The 23,017-nt window shown below is 49.1% G+C and overlaps 3 protein-coding genes across 6 annotated transcripts in view; 1 reads left to right on the top strand and 2 right to left on the bottom strand.

Moving 5' to 3' along the window:
* Positions 1 to 309: 309 nt before the first annotated feature.
* Positions 310 to 1,676, bottom strand: LOC122103577 (basic proline-rich protein-like). Its single transcript, XM_042674187.1, has 3 exons — positions 1,612 to 1,676; positions 604 to 1,265; positions 310 to 452 (listed from the first exon to the last, which is right to left on the bottom strand). The coding sequence occupies exons 1-3, from the start codon at positions 1,674 to 1,676 to the stop codon at positions 310 to 312; spliced, it is 870 nt and encodes a 289-aa protein (XP_042530121.1).
* Positions 853 to 3,032, top strand: Limd2 (LIM domain containing 2). Its single transcript, XM_042674066.1, has 5 exons — positions 853 to 969; positions 1,624 to 1,716; positions 1,846 to 1,890; positions 1,977 to 2,116; positions 2,198 to 3,032. The coding sequence occupies exons 2-5, from the start codon at positions 1,675 to 1,677 to the stop codon at positions 2,355 to 2,357; spliced, it is 387 nt and encodes a 128-aa protein (XP_042530000.1). The 5' UTR covers positions 853 to 969; positions 1,624 to 1,674; the 3' UTR covers positions 2,358 to 3,032.
* A 1,753-nt stretch (positions 3,033 to 4,785) lies between these two features.
* Positions 4,786 to 23,017, bottom strand: part of Map3k3 (mitogen-activated protein kinase kinase kinase 3) — a 77,151-nt gene continuing 58,919 nt past the window's right edge. For 2 of the 4 annotated variants that reach the window (XM_042674055.1, XM_042674057.1), the window contains 10 exons: positions 20,083 to 20,216; positions 16,813 to 16,886; positions 13,670 to 13,737; positions 12,925 to 13,017; positions 11,865 to 12,056; positions 11,296 to 11,444; positions 10,528 to 10,659; positions 9,938 to 10,067; positions 9,390 to 9,567; positions 4,786 to 7,475 (listed from right to left, as the gene is read on the bottom strand). In XM_042674055.1, coding sequence (XP_042529989.1) covers positions 7,247 to 7,475; positions 9,390 to 9,567; positions 9,938 to 10,067; positions 10,528 to 10,659; positions 11,296 to 11,444; positions 11,865 to 12,056; positions 12,925 to 13,017; positions 13,670 to 13,737; positions 16,813 to 16,886; positions 20,083 to 20,216 — 1,379 coding nt within the window. In that variant the 3' untranslated portion in view covers positions 4,786 to 7,246. The remainder of the gene's footprint in view (positions 7,476 to 9,389; positions 9,568 to 9,937; positions 10,068 to 10,527; positions 10,660 to 11,295; positions 11,445 to 11,864; positions 12,057 to 12,924; positions 13,018 to 13,669; positions 13,738 to 16,812; positions 16,887 to 20,082; positions 20,217 to 23,017) is intronic. The other 2 variants (XM_042674056.1, XM_042674058.1) reach the window with 1 other exon arrangement.

Below are 23,017 nucleotides of genomic sequence, written 5' to 3'. Positions count from 1 at the left end.
TAAACCAAGTCCCTTCAGCAACCTTTTGTGGAATGAGGTTTGGGCGGTCATCCTCCTCCCGAGGGCATGCCCTGGGCGTCGGCGGAGGCTGGTGAGCTGAGTCCAGCCCAGAAACCGCCTGGGGAGGCCTAGGCAATGTGGAGCTGCAGGAGCAGCACTGGGTGGTGAGCAGGGACACAGGCCACCGGAGACATGAGGAGGGGTCCCGCCCCGCCCTCCCAGGACCCAGGCTGCTCAGCCTCGGGACCCGGTGTGGCATGGCATGACCCCGCGTGGTCTCCATCTTCCTCCGTAGGCCATGCAAGGGCCCTAGGCTGCAGGGTGACAGAACGGGGGCTTGAGCCGGTCCTGGGGACCCTCAGGTCTGCCCCCGGGTTCTCTCCAGCCGGATCGCTCTTGCTGCGGGGCCTCTACAGCATGTGGCGGGGGACAGGGACCTTTGAAACCCGAAACTACAAAGGCCAACAGGGGAAACTGAGGCAACAAAAGGCGCCAGCACCGTAACCACAACCAGAACTCGCCCCTGCACAGCGCCGGGCGGTACGGGGCGCGCGGCGGGGGGGGGGGGTGCTCGGCCTCTTTCTCCGTCCCTTCCCCACGCGCCGTCGCCTGGAGCCCCTCGCCGTCGGTTGTCCCGAGGCGGCGGCGATCGAGGGGTCCGCGGGCTGCGAGGGGCCGGCGTGGGGGGCAGACAAAGGCGGGGGCCGGCGAGCGAAGGGAAGACAAAGCGCAGAGGAGGGTCGGCTGCAGCTCGGGGCCCCGGAGGCGGCTCCGGGCGCGCGGAGCCAATGGGCGGGCGCGGGGCGGGGGCCGGTGGGGGTGGCGCCGAGAGAAGGCGGTGGCGGCCGCTCGGGGACCACTGGCGGCGGCGGCGGCGGCAGCTCGCGCTCGTGCCCGCGCCCTGCTCGCACCCGAGGCTTCCCCCCTCCCTGAGACAGACCCCCGCCCCACGGCCCAGGCCGGGGCCCGGTGAGACCCCGGGGGTGGAGGGGAGGGCCTCCTCGGGGGCTCGAAGCGAGGCGCCGCGGTGGGGGGCGCGGGCCGACCCCACCGCAGCTCGCGGGGTCCCGATGCCCGGCGGCTCCGGGCGTTGCTGTGGCCCCGGGGATCCAGAAGCTCGCGTCGGTCCTATGGGGCCGGCCCTTGGCGGGAGCCCCGCGGGTCCGGAGGCCGAGAAGCGGGGCGCGGGCTGCGGCGCGGCCGGGCGGGGCGGGAGCGGGGCGCGAGCGCTGTCCAGGGGCTGGGCGCCCGGGCCCGCGCCGGGTCTGTGTGGGGTGCGGGTCAGGCCGGGACAGCGGGTTCTCGCCAGGCCGCGTCCGGCCCCGCCCTCTCCTGACCTGCCCTCACCCCGGGAGGAGCCCCCCTGCCTCCTGCAGCCCCCGCTAACTTTGTTCTTTCCCCACACAAGGCTCCACTCGGGGACCCCGGCCCCTGGGGGAGCAGCGTGAGGGCCGGCGGCGAGGGGGTGGGTGGGGGGGCGGAAGTGGCAAGACCCAGAGCAACAGGAAATGACTTAGGGAAAGTCCCAACCGCAGCCCCCCAGCCCCCTGCCTGTCAACATCCCCACCCCGCAGGCTGGGGGAGGGCCTGCCGGGGGCCCCACCGACCGACTTCCCCTTGCAGAACCCAGCGGGTGCCGCGTCTCTGTCGGGGCCACCATCACCTTGGACCAGCATGTTCCAGGCTGCGGGAGCCGCCCAGACCACCCCGTCTCATGTAGGTTACCGGCGCCGGGGAGGGGGGAGGGGAGCAGAGCGTATACTTCCCACTCTGTGTCCCCCCTCTTGAGCGCCCCTCGGATCCAGGCTGGGCCGCTCCAGATCGCCCTGATCGCCCCTCTTTCAGGAAGCCAAAGGCAGCGGTGGCAGCAGCACAGTGCAACGCTCTAAGGTAGGGCCCGGAGGGTGAGTGTGGGTGGAGGAACAGGTGGGTACCGGTCAGGCCCCTGGCTGAGTGCCCCCGCCCCTCCTCTCCAGTCCTTCAGCCTGCGGGCCCAGGTGAAGGAGACCTGCTCAGCTTGCCAGAAGACAGTGTACCCCATGGAGCGGCTGGTGGCAGACAAGCTTGTTTTCCACAACTCTTGTTTCTGCTGCAAACACTGCCACACCAAGCTCAGGTGCGCCCCCGCCCCGCCCGCCCGCCCCTGTCCGCTCTTCCAGGCCTGACCCTGCCTGACCCGTGTGTTCTGCTTCTGCAGCCTGGGCAGCTACGCGGCGCTGCATGGCGAGTTTTACTGCAAACCCCACTTTCAGCAGCTCTTTAAGAGCAAAGGCAACTACGATGAGGGGTTTGGCCGCAAACAGCACAAGGAGCTCTGGGCCCACAAGGAGGTGGACCTGGGCACCAAGACAGCCTGAGCCCCTTCTGCCCCTCCACTCCCTCCGTAGTAGAGGGCCTGGAGCTGGCCAGCGGGAAGAAGGGTGGGAAAGGGGCTGATCTGGGCTGGGGGGGTGGGGCAGGGTGGGAAGGAGGCAAGGCTAGCTCAGGCCGAGTTCCAGGCACAGGGCTCTCTGCCCCAGAATTCCTTCCTTCCTTCCTCAGTGGGTGGGAATTTGGGAACCAGGACTGGGTTTGCTGGCCACCCTGCTTCCTGCTATCTTCAACCCACCCCCACCTTACCCGTGGCCCCCCGGGAGGCCAAGCCCAGCTTCCCTATCTAGGTGCCTTTTCTCCAGCAAGGAGTCCGCATGTTACCCCCCCTCAGGGTCCCAAGCTCCCTCACTGCCACCTGGGCCTTTTGTGGGCCCCAAGTCTACCCATCTACCTCTGCCCTTAGCCTGGTCCTGAGCCACCGAGACTGGGAGGAGAGCAAGAGTGCCACCTGCTGGGCATCATGGGGCCACCAAGGTGGTGGGGGAGGGGATGGGGAAGTGACAAAGCAGGGCCTGCTGCTTTGGGACTCCCATGCACCACAAAATTAAAAGCCACCAGGCTACAGCCTCAGTGACCAGCGGGGGAATTGTCCCCCAATCTTCTCCATTGTTTCTGTCATTCTGTTGTGACCGACCCTATTTTAAACATGTTTAAACAGATCCCTGACTCTATTGTGGCCTGATTGGGGGGGAGGGGCTGTGGAAAGATGCAAAGGCATATGGCAAGGGGAAGGGGAACCCAGAACCCTCATGGTCCATGGTTGGGGGGGCGGTTAGTGGGTGTCAGGAAAAACTGCTAGCCAGCTTGAGAAGATGGGGTGGTCCTTGGCCCAAGCATGATGCTATGCCATCAAATTGACTTCTTTATCTGAAAACCCCACTCTGTCTCCCTGCTCACTGTCCATACATTGACACCTCTATCCTGAGGAGTACAAGTAAGTACAAGCATCGATGGTGCTCAGCCTATCTGCTCTACAGGAGGGTGGGATGTAGGGCAGAACCCTTTGACTAAGTCCTTATTTGGCCCCTTTCTACTAGCTGCTCCCAGGTGTCCAGTTCCTTCCTGGCCCTTTGGCTCTGGAAATCTTCAATGATGGGTCCTTGCAGAGCCAGCAAGTGCTATGAAAGGTTTCAGTGACTATGGCCTTTCTTGTTCTAATTCCCTGTGTCTTCTTAAGATTTCAGGAGAGGGGAAGCCAAAGTTTTTCTCAAGTCAGGTCATCCAGGTAGAAACTGCTCCTCAGAGTCCAGAAACACAGAGGTGACTCTGGAAGCTTCCCTATACCCCATTCCTACCTAACAGAAGTCTGGGTTGTCCTGCCCCAGACCTGCTATACTGACTTCTGCAAACCATGGGATAAATAGGTGGAACAAGAGAACAAACTCTTTTTTTTTTGGTCCAGTCATGGGGCCTGAACTCTGGGCCTGGGCGCTGTCCCTCAGCTCTTCAGCTCAAGGATAGCACTCTACCACTTGAGCCACAGCGCCACTTCTGGCTTTTTAAAAAAATCTACTTATGTGGTGCTGAGGAATCAAACCCAGGGCTTCATGCATGCAAGGCAAGCACTCTACCACTGAGCCACCTTCCCAGCCTGAGAACAAACTCTTAGAGATATTTTTCTTTTTGTGTCAGTCCTGGGGCTTGAACTCAGGGCCTGGGTACTGTCCCTGAGCTTCTTTTGGTTAAAGCTAACACTCTTTAACACTTGAGCCACAGCACTACTTCAGGCTTTTTGAGAGTACTTTATTGGTGATAAGAGTCTCACAGACTTTCCTGCCTGGGCTGGCTTTGAACCTCAATCCTCACAACTCAGCCTCCTGAATAGCTAGGATTACAGGAATGAGCCACCAATGCCTAGCTCCGAGAGGATTTTTTGGCTTTACAACTCAAATCTTTTGCCCTGATGGCAAATGAACCAGTGTGTCCTCGGTGTCCTCAGTAAGCAGGGGTGGCAGCTAAGGCCTGAGTCCTTGAAGCACAAGAGCCCAGAGCTTTATTTGGAGTTGAACTTCAAGGAGTTCCTTGTACCAGAAGTCTGCTGGGGACAAGAACTGTCTTTCCTATTCAGTTTAAGCAAGTGGCAGGCGGGCCAGGGAAGATGCTGGAGGGGTTACTTTTGACTACTGTCCTGCAATGATGAGACTAAGGGATACCTCTGGGCCATTAAGTTCCAATGATCTGGCCACCGATGATGTTCCAGTTAGAATGGCCAATAGTGCCCTCTCAGTAGAGCATGGAAAAAGCAAGAGGGAGGGAGGGGAAAGAGGGACCATCTCAGAGCTAACTGGTACTCGGCCACCAGAAGGGGACCCCACTTCTTGGAGTCTATTCCAGGAGTCCAAGCTTGTTGCCAAGTGAACATTTACTCCTCCACCCACAACAACCACAAGCATGGCCACAGGACCCCTCTGGTATAAATGATCCCTTTTATTGTAAGTAATGTGTGACACTGGCCTGGCTTTGCACTGCAAGCACTCGGTCAAAGTATAGTCAGATAACTATGGCTGCAGGTTCTTCTGCACGATCCACAATTCAGACACAGAGCTGGGTGGGCTGGAAGGGTAAAAGGGTGGCAGAATGCACACTGATCCAGCCCTGGGCCTTTTGTGTGGTGGTGGCCTGGGCAGATACACCCCATGGAATGATAAGAAACTAGCAGAATGGCCTCTTCCCCACATCAAGCTGCTAGGAAACTGCTTTGAGTCCAGGACCTTGTAGAGCCCCACAACTTTTTATCTTGATGAGTTAATAAGAAACAATAAATTAAAATTAGGCAACAGCTTGGTCCTGAGGATGCTGAGCCATCATGTCCACAGTTTTTGGCACACACAAAAAAATCAGGGTGCTTTTGTTTTCTGGAGTGCAGGATTTGTTGGCTTTTTTGAAAATTTGGTTTTAAAACACATTTCCCTATGAGGTAAGACCCTGGGGGGCGGGGCTCTGTGAGAGCCTGAAGATGGGACACACAAAGCGCAGGGTCGTCTCATCTTGTCAGTGGCACCACACTCTATTTCCTCTTGGGGAATGGGCTAAGGAGTGCTACAGCCATCAGGATGGTTGTGGAGAGGCCGAGCTACCACTGGCAGCTTTGGTCGAGATGAAGGACCCAGTCACCACCCTGAACAAGGGCTGAGATGCAGGCAGGAGCAGGTGCTTGGTGAACTCTCAGGCTCACCAGCCTCAGCGGGTGATCTGATAGAGGCCCTTGGGGGAATGGGGATGGTACAAGGGCCCAGCCCCAATTGGCACTGTGCAACACACATTTCTTGTAAAACTAGCTGCTTCCATTTTTCTCTTCTCTCTTGAGGCGTCCATCACCTGTAACAGTCTAGAATTGATATATATAAAAACCATCAAATATGATCTGAGATATAAATTAACAAGTACAAGGCCTCACATTACATGATGTGAAAAGGCTAAAAAACAGCGATAGAAACTACATTCATAAAAGTGCATCGTCAACATACAACGAAGGCTTTGGCTTGTTCTAGCCCACAGGGAAGTGGGCATGGCTGGCAATGAGCTGCCTGGTGCTAGTCTCCAGCTCCCTGGAGACGCCCATCCCTGGGCATTGACTTTTTTTCCTTTAATGACAACTCCCAAGGAAACTGGAAGTTGGGAGGGAGGAGCTCTAGCAATAGGCACATTTTGGAAGGGAGGGGCCGGAAGAAAGGACCAGCGCCCAGGCTGAGGTAAATTCGGCCGACTCTAAGCTGCTTGGAGATACTGTTTCCCTGACCCCTGTTGCCATTCTTCCTCCAGGTAGGAAAGGGGCCAAGAACTCACTGGGAGGGGCAGAGCTAAGGAAACACAGAGCTGGTGGTATAGGACAGTTGGTGGCAGCACAGGGGCTTTCTCTTCTACCAGGTGGATCTCTGGCCAGGCAAGATCACAACTCAGACTGCCAGAGATAATCCCTCCTGATAGGCCCAGTGGAACTCTAGGCACCTAGCTGTGCCATATGCCCTTGCAATATTGTCCACCTCTGTGCACTTGGGGAGCAGATGCCAGGCAAGGAGCACAAAGGCCATCTCATCAGCTCTTTCCAATCCAGCTCAAGGCCCAGGCCCACACAAGCACTCAGAGCCCTGAGGGTACAGTCTCCAGTTTCAAAACTGGATACAGCATAAGAGTGACTCCAAGTTGTAAAACAGAGACAATTAATTGCATTGACAAAACTGGGTCTCCCCGCTCAGTAGGGGGCAGTTCCACATCTCAGACCCCTGCTTGGGGGGACAAGGTCACAGGGGCAGGCAGGGCAGGCTCCTCCTTCCCTGAATAAGGCAGTATACATTTGCTTCATTCATCTTTGGTAAAGGACAGGACTGGCAAAGTGACCTGGGGGCTCTAAGGGTGAGGGCGGGCAGCCTGGGCCCCTGCCTTCTGTTGGTTGGAGGATGTTGGGCTTTACTTTAGGCTCATCCAGCCCAGAGATACCATGGTGGTCTTGACACTGGGAGCAAAAACAGTAACACTCTGAATGAAAATAACACTATTCATACCCTTGCATCAGTCCTGTGCCCCAGCATCTCCAGACTTCAGTGCTGACTGCAGGGTCAGGGCACATCCCAGGGGCAGGCAGGGCCCACGGCCATCTTGCACACTGTTCCCAGCCCTGTCCCCTCCATGCTGAACATAGGATACTGGGGATCCTGGGTCTGGCAGGCTGGGGGGGGTTCCCAGTCCTTGAAGCTACAGTAGCCATTGCATCCTGGCTCTGAGCTCTGGCAGAAGGGGTACAGATGAACACTGGCTGGACTGCAGCTCCACCATACACAGCCTTGCCTGGGAGAAGCAGCAACTTCACTGAGCCCCACAGCAGCCCCTTGCCCACACAGTAGGAGGTGGCCGGCAGCAGTGTGGCCTTGAGAGCTCAGTACACAAGCTGTGCAAAGTGGTGTGTGAGCAGCTCCTCAGCTGAAGGTCTCTGACGAGCCTCCACAAAAATGCGCCTCAGGAAGTCCCTACCATGTTCAGAGATGTGGGAGGGCAGCTGAGGATTGGTGGGCTGGGTGGCAATCTTAAAAATGGCGGCCATAGCTTCATACTCTGCCCAAGGTGGTTTCTCTGTCAGCATCTCCACCACAGTGCAACCTAGGCTCCTGGAGAAAGAACCTCATGTCAGACCTCAGCCAGTTCTGGGCTCTCACCTGCCCACAACTCACTGTGATGAAAAGAGATCACACTGAGACAGGATGGGCCAGGCTGAGAGATGACATCACAGTACTGCTTCACTGAAGATTTCCTGAGACGGGGGAAAAGAACTGCTGAGCACTGACAGATTTCAACAATATTGGATTACTTTCTTGTTGCTGCTACATCATACCATAAATGTAGTGGCACAATTACAATACAAACTTACTGTCTTACAGTGCAGCAGTCTAAAATTGGCCTCTCGCTGGGCTAAAGTTAAGGCATCATAGGGATGGTGTTTTTGTTTTTTTCTGGAAGCTGTTTCCTTTTCTAGCTTCTGGACATCATCTATATTTTTTCTCTTTTCTTCTCTTTTCTCTCTCTCCCTCTTTTTTTTTTTTTAAGTCAGTTGTGGGGCTTGAGCTAGCACTCTACCACTTTGAGCCACAGTTCCACTGTGGCTTCTGGTGGTTAACTAGAGATAAAAGTCTCGTGGTTCACACCTGTAATCCTTGCTATTCAGGAGGCTGAGATTTGGGGATCACACTTCAAAGCCAGCCCAGGGAGGAAAGTCCACGTGAGACTCTTATCTCCAATAAACCATTAGAAAACTGGAAGTGGCACTGTGGATCAAGTGGCAGAGCACTCGCCTTGAGCTGAAGAGCTGAGGGATAGTGTTCAAGCCCAGAGTTCAAGCCCCACGACCGACAAAAAAAAAAAAAAAAAAAAAAAGTCTCATGGACTTTCTAATCTGGGCTGGCTTCAAACTGTGATCGTCAGATTTCAGTCTCCTGAGTAGCTACAATAACAGGCATGAGCCACCAGTGCCCAGCTTTTAAATGATTTTTGTGTTTTCTGGTGCTAGGGATCAAACCCATAGAGCTAAATATATGCTCTACCACTGAGCCACACCCTCAGCCACTTCTACTTTTTTTTTTTTTTTTTTTGTCGGTCGTGGGGCTTGAACTCTGGGCCTGGGCGCTTGAACCACAGCGTCACTTCCGGCTTTTTTCTATTTGCTTATGTGGTGCTGAGGAATCGAACCCAGGGCCTCAGGCATGCAAGGCAAGCGCTCTGCCACTGAGCCACCTTCCCAGCCCCACACAGTTTTTTTTTTTGTCAGTCATGGGACTTGAATCTGGGTCTGGGCGCTGTCCCTCAGTTCTTCAGCTCAAGGCTAGCACTACTACCTGAGCCACAGCACCACTTCTTTTTTTTTTTTTTTTAAGTCAGTCATGGGGCTTAAACTCAGGACCTGGGTATAGTCCCTGAGCTCTTCTGCTCAATACAAGTGCTCTACCACTTTGAGCCACAGCTCCACTTCTGATTTTCTGATGGTTAATTGGAGAGAAGAGTCTCATGGACCTTCTTTCCTGGGCTGGATTTGAACTGTGATCTTCAGATCTCAGTCTCCTGAGTAGCTAGGATTACAGGTGTGAACCACCAATGCTTGGCAGACATCTTTTGGGGACTGTTATTCAGCTTGACAAAAACTGCCTTAGTACAGAAGTTCTCCCCACTCTTGGGTCTTTTCCACAGATAGAAAAAAGTTAAGCAGAACATTAGAATGGGCAAAGTCTGCTTTTGTTTAGTTTACAGACAAAGGCCTTTAGAGTAGATCCTGATTTTCAAACAAGTTCAGCAAATACGAGGGATTTTTTTTTTTTTTTTCCCTGAGTTCCCAGCACAGTTTTTGTTATTTGGGGTTAAAACATACCCCATTTGTCCTGTGTGCTACTACATGCACCTTCCACCCACATGGAGTCTAAGCCCTGGGTACTCCAGCCCACAGAGGCAGGTTTTCTGTCTCTCTGCCATACTGCAAAGTGCCTAAGATAATTTCCAACTTAGATCACCTACAGTCAGCAAATCTCAGTGCTCACCACACGTCTGCCTTCCTTCCGTAGCCCTCACCACTGATAACCTCAGGGCTCATCCAGTAGGGTGTGCCAGTGACGGAGCGCATGCCTGTTCCCGACATGCATATGGTCTGTAGGCGTTTGCTGGCTCCAAAATCCCCAAGCTTCACATTGCCAGCAGAATCTCGGAGAATGTTGGCTCCTACAAGGTGAACATGCAGAGGTTACCACTTTGGATCTGCTCACGTTTTCTACCATTCCCCACTCCCAGGTCATGGATGGCTGCTGGGAGGGCAGGGGCTGCCAGTGAATTAGACATAGCTGCAAAAAGCCAACAGCACTGTTGGCATGACCAACAGTGGCATATCACTCCAGGGTGTTCTGAAATTGTTAACCAATCTTCACACCAGTCCCCTGTCAGGAAGGCATCTGAAGTGCCACTTTTTTGAAAGTTCAGATGGTTAAGGGGATGGCCTACCAATAATTAAATCTTGGGGCTCGACAGCACTGGTCCCTCAAGGACTGACAGTGCCCAGCCCCACATGGATTGGACAGGGCCTGGCCTGCCTCACCTTTGATGTCCCGGTGCACAATCATGTTGCTGTGCAGGTAGGACACGCCCTCCAGGATCTGCCGTGTGTACTTGCGGGTCACACTCTCCGTCAGGGCTCCATAGGCCTTCAGCTGGTCTTTCACTGAGCCCTAGAGACACAAGGAATTAGAGAGATCCCCTCAGGGGCTACGTGGAAGAGGAGATGAAGCTCTTTCCAACCCCTAGTACTGTAGCAAAGAATGATCCATCCCATTTGTGAAGTGTGGTACAGCTTGCCAGGTAGCTTGGAGAAAACCATGGAATGGTTCTTCCCTTAAGTAAATCTAGCACCCAAATCTAGCAATAGGGGCCCTCTGCTCCAGTAAAGGCTATGCTTACTAGACAAGGACCAGCCCTCAGTGTCAGCCCAGGTTAGGTCAGGCCTGAGACATTTCTCACTTTGCATACTCACTGCAGCCAACAGGTAAGGCTCTCCTAGCCTAACTCCTGCCATTATTTTACTTGGCTCTCCAGAGCCTCTGGAGCCTCACTTAAGAGGTCAGCCCTCCCCACACCCAGCCTCAGATCAAACTCTTCCGAGAGCTTCACATGCATTCAAGGTGCACATACCCCTGGCATGTACTCCATGAAGATGGTCAGAATCTTCTCAGCACGGTCTCGCAGGCAGCCGTAGTACTGCACAATGCGTTCATGCTGCAAGTTCTTCAGCAACTGGATCTCACACTCCAGAGCACTCACCTCCTAGGGAGGGGTCAGTGATCACCTGAGTGCCCAGGTCCCCAGGTCTGACCACATGGATCAGTGCAGCCTGCTCTCATCTAGGCCTCTCCGGGGTCTGTCTTGGAATTTTCTGCTGGAAACTGGGACTCAAACTGTCTGGGCCTTGGTCACAATGCTAGACAGCTCTTGACATATAGCACTTCCAGCCTGGGGGTAGGCAGACAGGGAGGAGGGACTGTGAAAGCTGAGGTAAGGTTACAACATATCTGTCCACCTAAATGGAGGTGGAAACCATATGACTCCTTCATTAGGAGCTAGACCAAGTGAGTGAACACTACAGTTTCTTCCTGGGTTGAAGGTATCTATCGAGAGTTGGGACAGATGGTATCCTTATGGCACTGGTCATCACATGTTAGTTTGGGTGGCTTGGGACTCTGGCATGGACTCAGTGCCCCTTATCTAGCTGCTCATTGCTCTTTGGGTCATCATCCCTTCACTCATGGGCTAGGGTGAACGGCAAGGAAGCTTGCAGGGAAACTGATAGGAAGTCAACCTGTAACACCTCCGGCCATTACTCTGTGCAATAACAAGACAGGAATTTTGGTTGGAAGGGAAGAATTGAATTGCAGGTCAGAGTATGGGGAAGGCAGGCAGTACCTTGCTTGTCTCAGGACTGTCTGGGTCGAACTGGACCTGCTTGGAAGCAAGTTCCCGTCCTGTGTCCACATCATAGCACAAATAGACCCTGCCGAAGGCACCCTGGCCCAAGAGCTTCCCTCGGCGCCAATTGATGGGGGCACTAGGAGCTAGAGAAGAACAGTAGGAAAGTATTATGCTGTGCAAATTCTTTCTGGGAACACTCCTCATGAGCTCCAGTTGGCTCAGGCTCCCCCCTTATCCAGCACCATCCCCTCTCAATAGAGTATCTCTATCACCTCTGGATCAGGCCCAATGCCCTGGTTGATGGGACCTTAAGGTCAGAATGCTAAGAAGCCAAGGACTGGCTAAAGTCACAGTGAATTGCTCAAATACCTTACTTCTAAGGCTCCTAAACATCTTAACATGGCAGGAATTGAGGGCATGCTCTAAACTTAAATATGGAAATACTAAATGGCTTGTCATACAACAGTGGAGTTTGGCCTATGGTCCAGAGCTGACCACTGCTACGCCTCAGTGTTCCAGTGGCCCAGCTGAGCTCCTGGCCCTCAGCAAGTGGCAGTCCTTACACTTGGTTGGTACACTCCTCTCCTGCACAGAGAGAGTGTTCTCACTGTCTGCACTCCGCAGGCGCCCACGAGGGTCCAGGTATTGCACAGCCAGACCCATGTTCTCGCCATTTGTGCTCAGGGAACGGCTGGAAGGCACCAGGGTGAATAGGTTGCCTTGATGTCGCCGTATTCGGGGAAATGTTCTTCTACCTAAAAGAATGCAGCAGCCGGAGAAAACAAGGTTAAATGTGCAAGGCAGCCAGAAGTGACACCACCAGCTCCTGCCCATCCTATCTGCCGTCCCACCAGTTTCCTGCCAGGAAGGCTGTTGTTCTAAACTACCCAAGAATCAAAACAAAAGCAGAAATTAAGATGTAGCCTAGGTTCTGGTAGCCCTGGCCACAGCAAAGGAAGAGGGCTGATTCACATGCTCCTTAGGCCAACCCACTGTTTAAGTCTCAATAGTTCTCAACAGTCTGCTAATCCTAGCCCCACTGCCGCTGTCCATCTGCTGCTGCCACAGATGAGGGAATCAGAGAGAGGAAGAGAGACAGACAGAAACAGAGAGAGACAGAGCACTCCATGGATTCAAAGGCAGAATTCCCAGTGGCAGTATGTTGGTCCAATACCATCCTCCCTATCTGATTTGGCTACTGTCTCTCACCTCAAATGTAGATCAAAATTTCTCAGAAAAAAAGAAAGACGTCGGGTGCCGGTGGCTCACACCTGTCATCCTAGCTTCTCAGGAGGCTGAGATCTGAGGATAGTGGTTCAAAGCCAGCCCGGGCAGGAAAGTCCATGAAACTCTTATCTCCAATAAACCACCAGAAAACCGGAAGTGGCGCTGTAGCTCAAGTGGCAGAGCACTAGCCTTGAGCTGAAGAGCTTAGTGACAGCATTCAGGACCAGAGTTCAAGGCCCACGACCGACAAAAAAAAAAAAAAAAGAAAGAAAGAAAAAAGACATGGAGAATACCTAATCCCCCAATACCACCACCACCCACTGGTTTTTCCACCGCAAAGGGCTAAGCAGTCTTTCTCTAGGTAACCAGCAGAGGGCAGCATGGAGATGCACTTACCATCATTGTAGTCTTTGTGGTGCACAGACACATGATAACGCCGGGGATAGGTTCCTCCTTTGACCCCTTTGTCATAGAGCTGGGTATCACGATCTGATTAAGACAGGAGAGTTACTGGGTTCTAGGTAGGTCAATCAATAAATAAACCACATAAGCCCCAGGTCTTTGGAAGCCTTAAAACAGTAGGCCCAAGCGGGTGGCTCATGCCTGTAATCCTAGCTATCCAGGAGGCTGAAATCTGAGGATTATGGTCTGAAGCCAACCCGGGTAGAAAAGTCTGCTGGAGACTTTATCTCCAATTAACCACTCAAAAAAAAAAAACCTGGAAAGTGGCCTTGTGGCTCAGTGGTAGAGTGCTTGCCTTGCATGCATGAGGCCTTGGGTTTGATTCTTCACAGTACCACATAAGCAGAAAAAGCCAGAAGTGGTGCTGTAGCTCAAGTGGTTGAGGGCCAACCTTGAGCTGAAGAGCTGAGGGACAGTACCCAGGCCCACAGTTCAGGCCCACAACCGACAAAACAAACAAAAACAACAACAACCAAAAAATAAAACAAAACTCAAGGACAGAGCCCAGGCCCTGAGTTCAAGCCTTACAACCAACCAAAAAAAGAAAAAGAAAAGAAACAAAAACAAAAAACCACACTGCAGGCCCCAAAGAATTACTATACAGTTCTGGCTCCCCACAGCTGTCTGTGGCCCTACCCAGATAGCCCCTGCAATGCTCATTTGGGTTCTATGAACTCACCTGAGTATTCCTGTCTGTTGTCTGGGAAACTCTGGGCTCGAGACATTCGTGATTTCCGAAAGGATGGACTAGAGAAAACAAAAAGAAGTCACAAGATAGACTTCCCTGTACTTCCAGAGTAGCTGCAGGCAGAAGGCAGGACATCAGACAGTCTTCCCCTTCCAACTTCCTCCCACATACACAAGACTGGAAAGCAGAGGTGGAGTGGTCGTGGGGCCTGAACTCTGGGCCTGGGCGCTGTCCCTCAGCTCTTCAGCTCAAGGCTAGTGCTCTACCATTTGAGCCACAGCGCCACTTCTGGTTTTCTAGTGGTTTATTGGAGCTAAGAGTTTCACAGATATTTCTGCCCAGGCTGGCTTTGAACTGCAATCCTCAGAACTCAGCCTCCTGAGTAGCTAGGATTCCAGGCATGAGCCACTGGCACCCAGCTTCATTTACCCTTTATTAGTTGGAAGTTCAAGTTTCAAAAGACCCTGAGTAGTAAACCAGCCTAAACTCTACCCTGACTCTGTATCTTTTTACTTTTAGCCTTTCTTTTTCTTTATTTTATTTTTTTGTCTGTCATGGGGCTTGAACTCTGAGCCTAGGCGCTGTCCCTCAGCTCTTCAGCTCAAGGCTAGCACTCTACCACTTGAGCCACAGGGCCACTTCCAGCTTTTTCTGCTTATGTGGTGCTGAGGAATCAAACCCAGGGCCTCCTGCATGCAAGGCAAGTACTCTACCACTAAGGTACCTTCCAAGCCCTCACTTTTAGCCTTTCTTCCTGCTTTTGTTGCAGGTAAATGTCTGCTTCAAGCAGTAGTAACAATAACAACATTATAATTTGCAAAGTGCTACTTTCTTAGTTATTTTCTCATTTAATCCTAACAACTCTGTAAAGAAGAAAAGATAATAAAAATAATATAATAGCAGATGCCAATTACTGAACAACTGCTGTGTTATTTATTATCAATCTTCACAGGAACCCTGTAAGTTAGGAATAAACATTCCAATTTATTTGTCTAAGGACACAGCTAGGAAGCAAGAAAGCCAAGTCTAGGTCTAGGACCCCAGTCTTTTCCTGCCATCTTCCTCCCAAGCTAATCGCTACGATCCCCTTTAGAGATGGGGAAACTGAGGAACAAAGAAGTTAAGGAGCTTGTCTGAAGCCACTAACATGTTTGCTGAACTGGGATTGGGCCTAGGACTATCTTGTTCCAGGTCTGCTCTTTCTTGGATCTAAGAAAGGGACAATAGATAAGCTCTCTGAACTAAAATCAAGCCAGGTGTCAAGGAAAGCAGTCCAGATGGCTGGATTTCATTCCCCAGAAGAGAATAAAGCATTGGAGGGGCGGAGGAAACACCCACGAATAGCAACTGGGTAAATCTAGCTGTTCTTCCTAATGGCCCTTTCTGTGACATGGAAGTGCCTTTTAAGAGGGCCGCAGTCAGAAACTCTCAAAGCAGTGACAAGGGACTGCCCTACACTTCCCAACTACTAGACCTCTTGTCTTTACTTCTTAATTCAAAGTTTAAGAGGGAGTCCAAAGCCAATTAGTTCCTACGCTGATAGAGCTCTGAGCCTGTGGAAGCATGTCCTAATACTTTTTTGTTGTTGTTTTGCCAGTCCTGGGGCTTGAACTCAGGGCTTATATCTGAGCTTTTGCTCAAGGCTAGCACTCTACCACTGGAACCACAGCAACACTTCTGGCTTTTTCTGTGTATGTGGTGTTGAGGATTCAAACCCAGGGTTTCATGCATGCTAGACAAGCACTCTACCACGAGGCTACACGCTCCCAGCCCTCTCCTAACACTTTTACCTGTGCCTTCTTGCTCCCCTGGCTGGAGAGCAAACCCCAAACAAGGCTACATTATTCAAACTGACAAGTAACAATCAGTATACCCTATACCACACAGAGACAAGAGGGATTATCCGTGTTCAGGTCTATTCAGAAAGACATTATACAAATTTAGCCACAGTAACAGATAATTACACACATAAACAGTTACACTAACAACAACAACTCCCCTCCCCCCAAAAAACCCACCTAGCTCCCTAGCTTCTCACCACAGACAAATGTGATCAAATGTGCTTTTAAATGTAGAGAGACTGATGCCTACTCCAAATCCTTCACTAAACCAGGTGTGGTAGGATTATACATCTGCAACCCAAGCATTCAGGAAGATGAGGCAGAAGGATTGTGATTTGAGGTCAGCCTGTACTACATAGTAAATTCCAGGGTAATCTATGCTATATAGTGACACCCTGTCTCAAAAACAAAGAAACAAAGTCGGGCACTAGTAGCTCATGCCTGTAATCCTAGCTACTCAGGAGGCTGAGATCTGAGGATCATAGTTCAAAGCCAGTCTGGGCAGAAAAGCCTGAGAGACTTATCTCCAATTAACCACCAGGAAACAGGAAGCAGAGCTGTGGTGCAAAGCAGTACAGTGCTAGCCTTGAGCAGAAAACCTCAGAGACAGTGCTCAGGCCCTGAGTTCAAGCCCTGTGACTGACAAAAACCAATAAGCAAAACAACAGCAACAAAACACAGAAACACCATGGTAGCCCCTGGGTGAATCACAGAGCCATTTGTAAAGGTCAGTACTTGTTTTCTCCCAGAGTATAAGAACAGAATTCTACACCAAGCAAGTAGTATGGTATGCTAAGCAGTCAACATATTCTGTTTCCTGATTTTCATACCTCAGGTTCCTATTCCATCAGAAACACTTAGAGAAAAAAAATACAAGTAAATTTATGGGTCAGAATTCAGTTTCACCCTAAAACTTCAACAATCCCTTGCTTTTCAGTCCAAATCATAACAAAGCTAAAAAGTACAAGAACATAATATATGCCAAAAGCCAAAACACATAAACTACTAAGAACAACATTACTTATAAATGAATTGCTATTTAAAGTTATTATTACATTTATTTTATTATATAACCAAAATATTCTTGTGGTGTTTGAGAAATTAAAAGGCATGTAAACTCATGCAAACTCATTTTAGAAAATCAAAGTTTAAAAGGGCTTTCCTGTAAGCATCATGATTCAACCCTGGGCTTAAGGACATGTAGCTGAGTTGGAGACACAGATGAAGCAATTCTATCCCATCAGTTCCAAAAATGACTACTCCTTAACTCTGAAACCACCCAGAATCCCATACCTGTCTGCTGACCTGTCCAAGGATTGGCAGCTTCCTGACAAGGAATTCTCAGCGCTGCTCAGAGGATCCAGCATCTGTAAAGCAAGCCATACAATAAAACCAGTCCTAACACAAAATCCCAGCCAGATGACCCAGGCTTTATGAACTAATCAGGGCCACACACATGGTCCTTTTTGTCAAAACATGGAAGGGTGCTTTTCCCATGCAGTACGAATAATGGTTAGTAAGGCATCAATCTCTTGCTTAGCTTCGAAGGAAAGTTTCCAGGAAGGAGAAAAATCCTTGGCTGGCATTCCAAGGAGCTCTGCCAGGAAAGCAAAGCAGAGATACTGCCTCTCTCCTTGGCATTTTCTTGGCTCATCAACATTGGCACCTGGTGCTGGAGATGATACTACCCTGTAGAAGCTTCCAGTGAATTTGGGTGGGACCTTCATGCTTCTGTTCACACTCCATAATTCATAGTTTACAGAGACAAGTATGAACTTATTTCACACATGAACATTATAGGTTGAGAAAGGTTAGGACAAGTGCCTAAAGTTATAGGACTAGTTGGTTCTCATTCAGTGATAATCAGTATTTATTTATGTAAATATTATGAAAATATTTCTTTGTCCACTAAAAAAACCCAGCTTAGCTTTAATTAATTCCCTGAAGGTCACCCCACTTTTATTTTCTCTGTATAGGGTCAGTATAGGGTCAGTGTAGGGATGGGAGAGGAGCCTATGATTTCAGAGTACAACTGTTCCTTCATATCCATGTGGGATCAGTTCCAGAATTCCTGCAGATATCAAAATCTGTGCATGCTGAAATTCCTTTTATAAGATAGCACAGTATTTGCATATAATCCACACATACCCTTCCTTTTTTTTTTTTGTCGGTCATGGGGCTTGAACTCTGGGCTTGGGCGCTGTCCTTGTGCTCTTCAGCTCAAAGCGAGTGCTCTACCACTTGAGCTATAGCGCCACTTCCAGTTTTCTAGTGGTTTATTGGAGAGAAGAGTCTCATGGACTTTCCTGCCGAGGCTGGCTTTGAACCGTGATCCTCAGATCTCAGCCTCCTGAGTGGCTAGGATTACAGGCATGAGCCACTGGCACCTGTCTCCTCCTATGTTTTTTAAATTACTATTTGATTACTCTTTATACCTAATATAAAACTGTGATGTAAATAGCTGTTGAATCGTATTGTTTAGGAAATGACAAGAAAAAATAATCCGTACAGGTTCAGTACATTTTTTTCCTGAATATTTTTATACATACTTGGTTGAAGCTACAAACTTGGAGCCATGGACACAGAAGGCCAACTATATTCATTATCTGAGCTCCAAAGCAAAGTATTAGAATTATAAAAAAAAAAAAAATTCACTAACATAAAATTTCATATAGTTAGTTTCCAAGCCAAATATCTTTTTCCATTTAATACCATAGTCCATCCCCACCCCAATTTAAAATGCTTTAGATCATACTATCATATAGGTTTAAAAAAATACAACAACGAAAAAAGAGAAAAACAAGCCAGGTGCTGGTAACTCATACCTATAATCCTAGTGACTCAAGAGTCTGAGATTGCAGTTCAAGGCCAGCCAGGGCAGGAAAGTCTGAGATTCTTTTTTTTTTTTTTGGTCGGTCGTGGGGCTTGAACTCTGGGCTTGGACGCTATCCTTCAGCTCTTCAGCTCAAGGCAAGCCCTGAGCCCTCTACTGCTCGTGCCAAGCACCACTTCCAGTTTTTTAGTGGTTTATTGGAGATAAGAGTCTCAAGGACATTCCTTGCCCGGGCTGGCTTTAAACCGTGGTCCTCAGATCTCAGCCTCCTGAGTAGCTAGGATTACAGGCGTGAGCCACCGGAGTCTGGCTACTCTGAGACTTTTTTTTTTTTTTTGTCGGTTGTGGGGCTTGAACTCTGGGCTTTGGCGCTGTCCCTGTGCTCTTCAGCTCAAGCGAGTGCTCTACCACTTGAGCCACAGCACTACTTTCTGAGACTTTTTTTGGGGGGGTCTGGTCGTGGGGCCTGAACTCTGGGCCTGGGCACTGTCCCTCAGCTCTTTAGCTCAAGGCTAGTGCTCTACCACTTGAGCCACAGCGCCACTTCTGGCTTTTTTTTAATTTTTGCTTATGTGATGCTGGGGAATCGAACCCAGGGCCTCATGTATGCAAGGCAAGCGTTCTTTCACTGAACCACCTTCCCAGCCCTTTCTGAGACTCTTATCTCCAATAAACTACTCAGAAAGCATTGAAAGTGGTACTGTGGCTCAAGTGATAAGAGCACTAGCCTTGAGCACAGAGATTCTCGGAGTTAGAGACCAGGCTTAGAGTTCAAGCCCCCCGGCAAGCAAAAAAAAAAAAAAAAAAAAGGCCCCAAAACCAACCTTGGCCAATCAAGGTAAATAAACTGCAAAGTAACATTATTAATCCAGAATATCTAGAATATAAGAGATCCCAAAGTGGATGAAATCACCATTGAGAAAAAATTGTTCCCAATCCATCAAGTACATACTTGGCAATGTTAAATCAGTTGACAGAAACAAGAATATGGATGAGTGCAATAATACGGCAGGTGTGATGATGGAAGAATACCAAAGGCTCAAGGGAGGCCTTAGGAAAAGCTGCCAAATCCCATGGATGCTTTTGCAAAACATGACCCTCATGAGAGTGCTGCAGAAATCAAAGGGGAAGTAAAGGAAGTGACACTGTGCTGGCAAAATTTCTGTCAGAAAATTAAGCCAACAAAATTAACCTGAATCATGATTTGTTCATTCTAAAAATTAGCAAATACATGCAACTATTACCTAAATCTGATTAAAGAAAAACAAATAAACTTATCTTAGTTTCACTTTTCAAGAAAGTCCCAAAGGAATATTCTTTCATGATATACTATGCTATTTTGGTCCCTTTCAAGTGGATATTTTTTTCCATTTTGGCAGTACTAAGGTTTTAACTCAGGATCTCATATTTGTTTGGCTTGCTTGCTTAGCTTACTTCCAGCCTAGATTTTTTACTGGTTAGTTGGAAATGAAGTCTCACAGACATTTGTGCCCAGGCTAGCTTTGAACCACAATCCTCTGGATCTCAACCTCCTGAATAGCCAGTATTACAGGTACCCAGTCACCAAGCTTCTGAAATGGACCTATTTTGAATGGCGTGTTTGCAGGAGTAATACTATTCAACTAGGCAGGTGAATTAAAAATTGGGGAGCCAGCAGCCGGTGGCTTATGCCTATAATCCTAGCTACTCAGGAGACTGAAATCATATCTTGGTGCCCACCCCATACTCACACACTGCTCATTGGTCTCTGGGATGAATTCTCCCTCACTGTTGATGCTGGTGTAGGATCCCTGTCGGGCAATGTGCTGCTGTCGCTCAGGCACATAGCCAGGAGGAGGCGAGCTTCGACCAGGGTTCTGAGAGCCTACAACACAAAAACCAGGCTTTTAACAACAGAATCCAGAACATGTGGCCCAATAGGAGCAGGTATGGAGCCAGATGTAGATACTAGCCCTAAAAGTCATAGTTACAACTCAGATGGGTCCTGCACCAAAATCTTGCATGTTCCAGAGCTTCCTGAGGCCAACAAAGTCCTTTCCCAAAAGAAAGGCTCCAGTGACAGAGCAAGCACTAGAGCATAAATGACCAAGAATGTTGGCACTAAATATAAACCAGAATAAATCCTGTAATAATAATCTGACCGACCAGTTTTTTAATTTTTATTTTTGGTATTGGTACTGGAGCTTGAACTCAGTGTCTCATGCTTTTGCTTAGCTTTTTTACTCGAGGCTGGTGCTCTACCACTTGAGCCATAAAGCACCACTTCCAGCATTTGACTGGTTAGCTGGAAACAGTAATCTGATGGAGTCTTATGCCCAGACTGGCTTCAAACGGTGACCCTCAGATCTTCTGAGTAACTAGGATTATAGGGGTGAGCCTCTGGTGCCTGGCATTAAAAAAAATACATACACACATATATACAAATATATTTATATTTATATAATGTTATATATAATCTTCATCTTAGAAGACCAATATTCTTCCTATCCTAGAAAAATGATAAATATAGTAATGCTCCTATATCCTTGGGAAATATGCTCCAAGACCTCCTTAGATGCCTGAAATCCAGGTAGCAGTAAACCTTATATAAATCATGATAAGAAATATAAGAGATTAGCCAGCCAGCGCTAGCAGCTCACATCTGTAATCCTACTCAGGAGACTGAGATCTGAGGATCATGGTTCAAAACCAGCCCAGGTATGAAAGCCCCGTGAGACTCTTATCTCCAATTAACTCAAATGAGGTTCATTTTACTTTTTTTATTTTTTTTAATTTTTAAAAATTTTTTATTGTACAGATACTTTACAGAAGGTTACAGTTACCTGAGTAAGGTAATGAGTACACTTCCTATTGAGCATTGTTACACCCTCCATTGTTTTCCCCCTACTATCCCTTCCCTCCCTACCCTCCCCGAGGTTCTTTTTTTTTTTAAATTGTGATTAAGTGATTACATAATTTCCCAAATTTCACAGTATTGTGGAATAATGATGCTCATTTAAAGTCACAAGCTCATTCTAACTTTCCTGGAGCAAATTGTCTACCACGGTCTATAACATGTAACAGTATACCACGTATACACCATACATGTGATCAGCAGCATGGGGATATTTAGTAGTGGTTCGACCAAATGAGTGGAAGTTCTTTGTTTCTTAAGTCCTGTTAATTTTGTCGTATCACCTAACAGTCTGGATTTAACATCCACTTATCAGGGAGACCATGTACACAACGTTTGTCTCTTTGCTCTTGGCTTACCTCGCTCAACATGATTTCTTCTAGCTCCATCCATTTCCCTGCAAATACCATTATTTTGTCATTTCTAATGGCTGCATAATATTTCATTGTGTATAGATACCACAATTTTTGGATCCATTAATCTGTGGTGGGGCATCTGGGTTGTTTCCATATCCTAGCTATTGTGAACAGTGCTGCAATAAACATGGAGGTGCATGCGTCCTTGTATATTGGTTCCTGTTGTTCAGGGTAGATGTCTAGAAGTGGTATGACTGGGTCATAAGGGAGGTCAATCTTTAGCTTTCTAAGGACCCTCCAGACTGCTTTCCAAAGTGGTTGTATAAGTGTACATTCCCACCAGCAGTGTAATAGGATTCCTCTTTCTCCACATCCCCTCCAGCATTTGTCGTTGGCTGATTTGTGGATGTGGGACATTCTGACTGGGGTAAGGTGGTATCTCAGGGTTGTCTTCATTTGCATTTATGAGGTACATTTTAAACTGATAAATTGGGGCTGGGAAGGTGGCTTAGTGGTAGAGTGCTTGCCTTGCATGCATGAGGCCCTGGGTTCGATTCCTCAGCACCACATAAGCAGAAAAAGCCAGAAGTGGAGTTGTGGCTCAAATGGTAGAGCCCAGGCCCAGAGTTCAGGCCCCACGACCAGCAAAAAAAAAAAAAAATAAATAAATAAACTGATGAATTGATTATATCTGGATTTCTCCAGTTAGTATTTCCTGACTGAACCAGGAATGGTAGTTTGTGCTTGTAATTCTAACTACTTGGGAGGCTGTGACATGAAGATTGCATAAGCCCAGTTTGGGGCCAGCCTGGACAACACAGTGTGTTGTCTTTTAAAAAACTCTACAAAACTCTACAAGGCTGGGTGCTGGTAACTCATGCCTGTAATCCTAGCTACCTAGCTACTCAGGAGGCTGAGATCTGAGGATCGTGGTTCAAAGCCAGCCCAGACAAGAAAGCCCGTGGGGGCTGAACTCTGGGCCTGGGTGCTGTCCCTCAGCTCTTCAACTCAAGGCTAACGCCTTACCACTTGAGCAACAGTGCCACTTCCGGCTTTTTTCTGCCTCTGTGGTGCTGAGGAATTGAACCCAGGGCCTCAGGCATGCAAGGTAAGCACTACCACTGAGCCACCTTCCCAGCCCGGTGAGACTCTTATCTCCAAATAAAGCACTAGGAAACTGGAAGTGGCGCTGTGGCTCAAGTGGTAGCACTTGTCTTGAGCTGAAGAGCTCAGGGACAGTGCCTAGGCCTAGAGTTCAATCCCCACAACTGACAAAAAAGAAAAAAAAAAAAGGAAAGAAAGAAAGAAAAAGAAAAAGAAGAAAACTCCACAAGATTCTGACTATAGTTGATCGTGAAAAACAAAACTGCAAAGATAAGGAGGACCCCTGTACATCAGCTTAAGCCTCAAGTTTTA

This window comes from Dipodomys spectabilis, unplaced genomic scaffold (genome assembly GCF_019054845.1).
Source record: "Dipodomys spectabilis isolate Male_0828 unplaced genomic scaffold, ASM1905484v1 ptg000018l, whole genome shotgun sequence".
Taxonomy (NCBI): domain Eukaryota; kingdom Metazoa; phylum Chordata; class Mammalia; order Rodentia; family Heteromyidae; genus Dipodomys; species Dipodomys spectabilis.
Note: the sequence above shows the minus strand (reverse complement) of the source record. Positions and strands in the feature narration are given on the sequence as shown.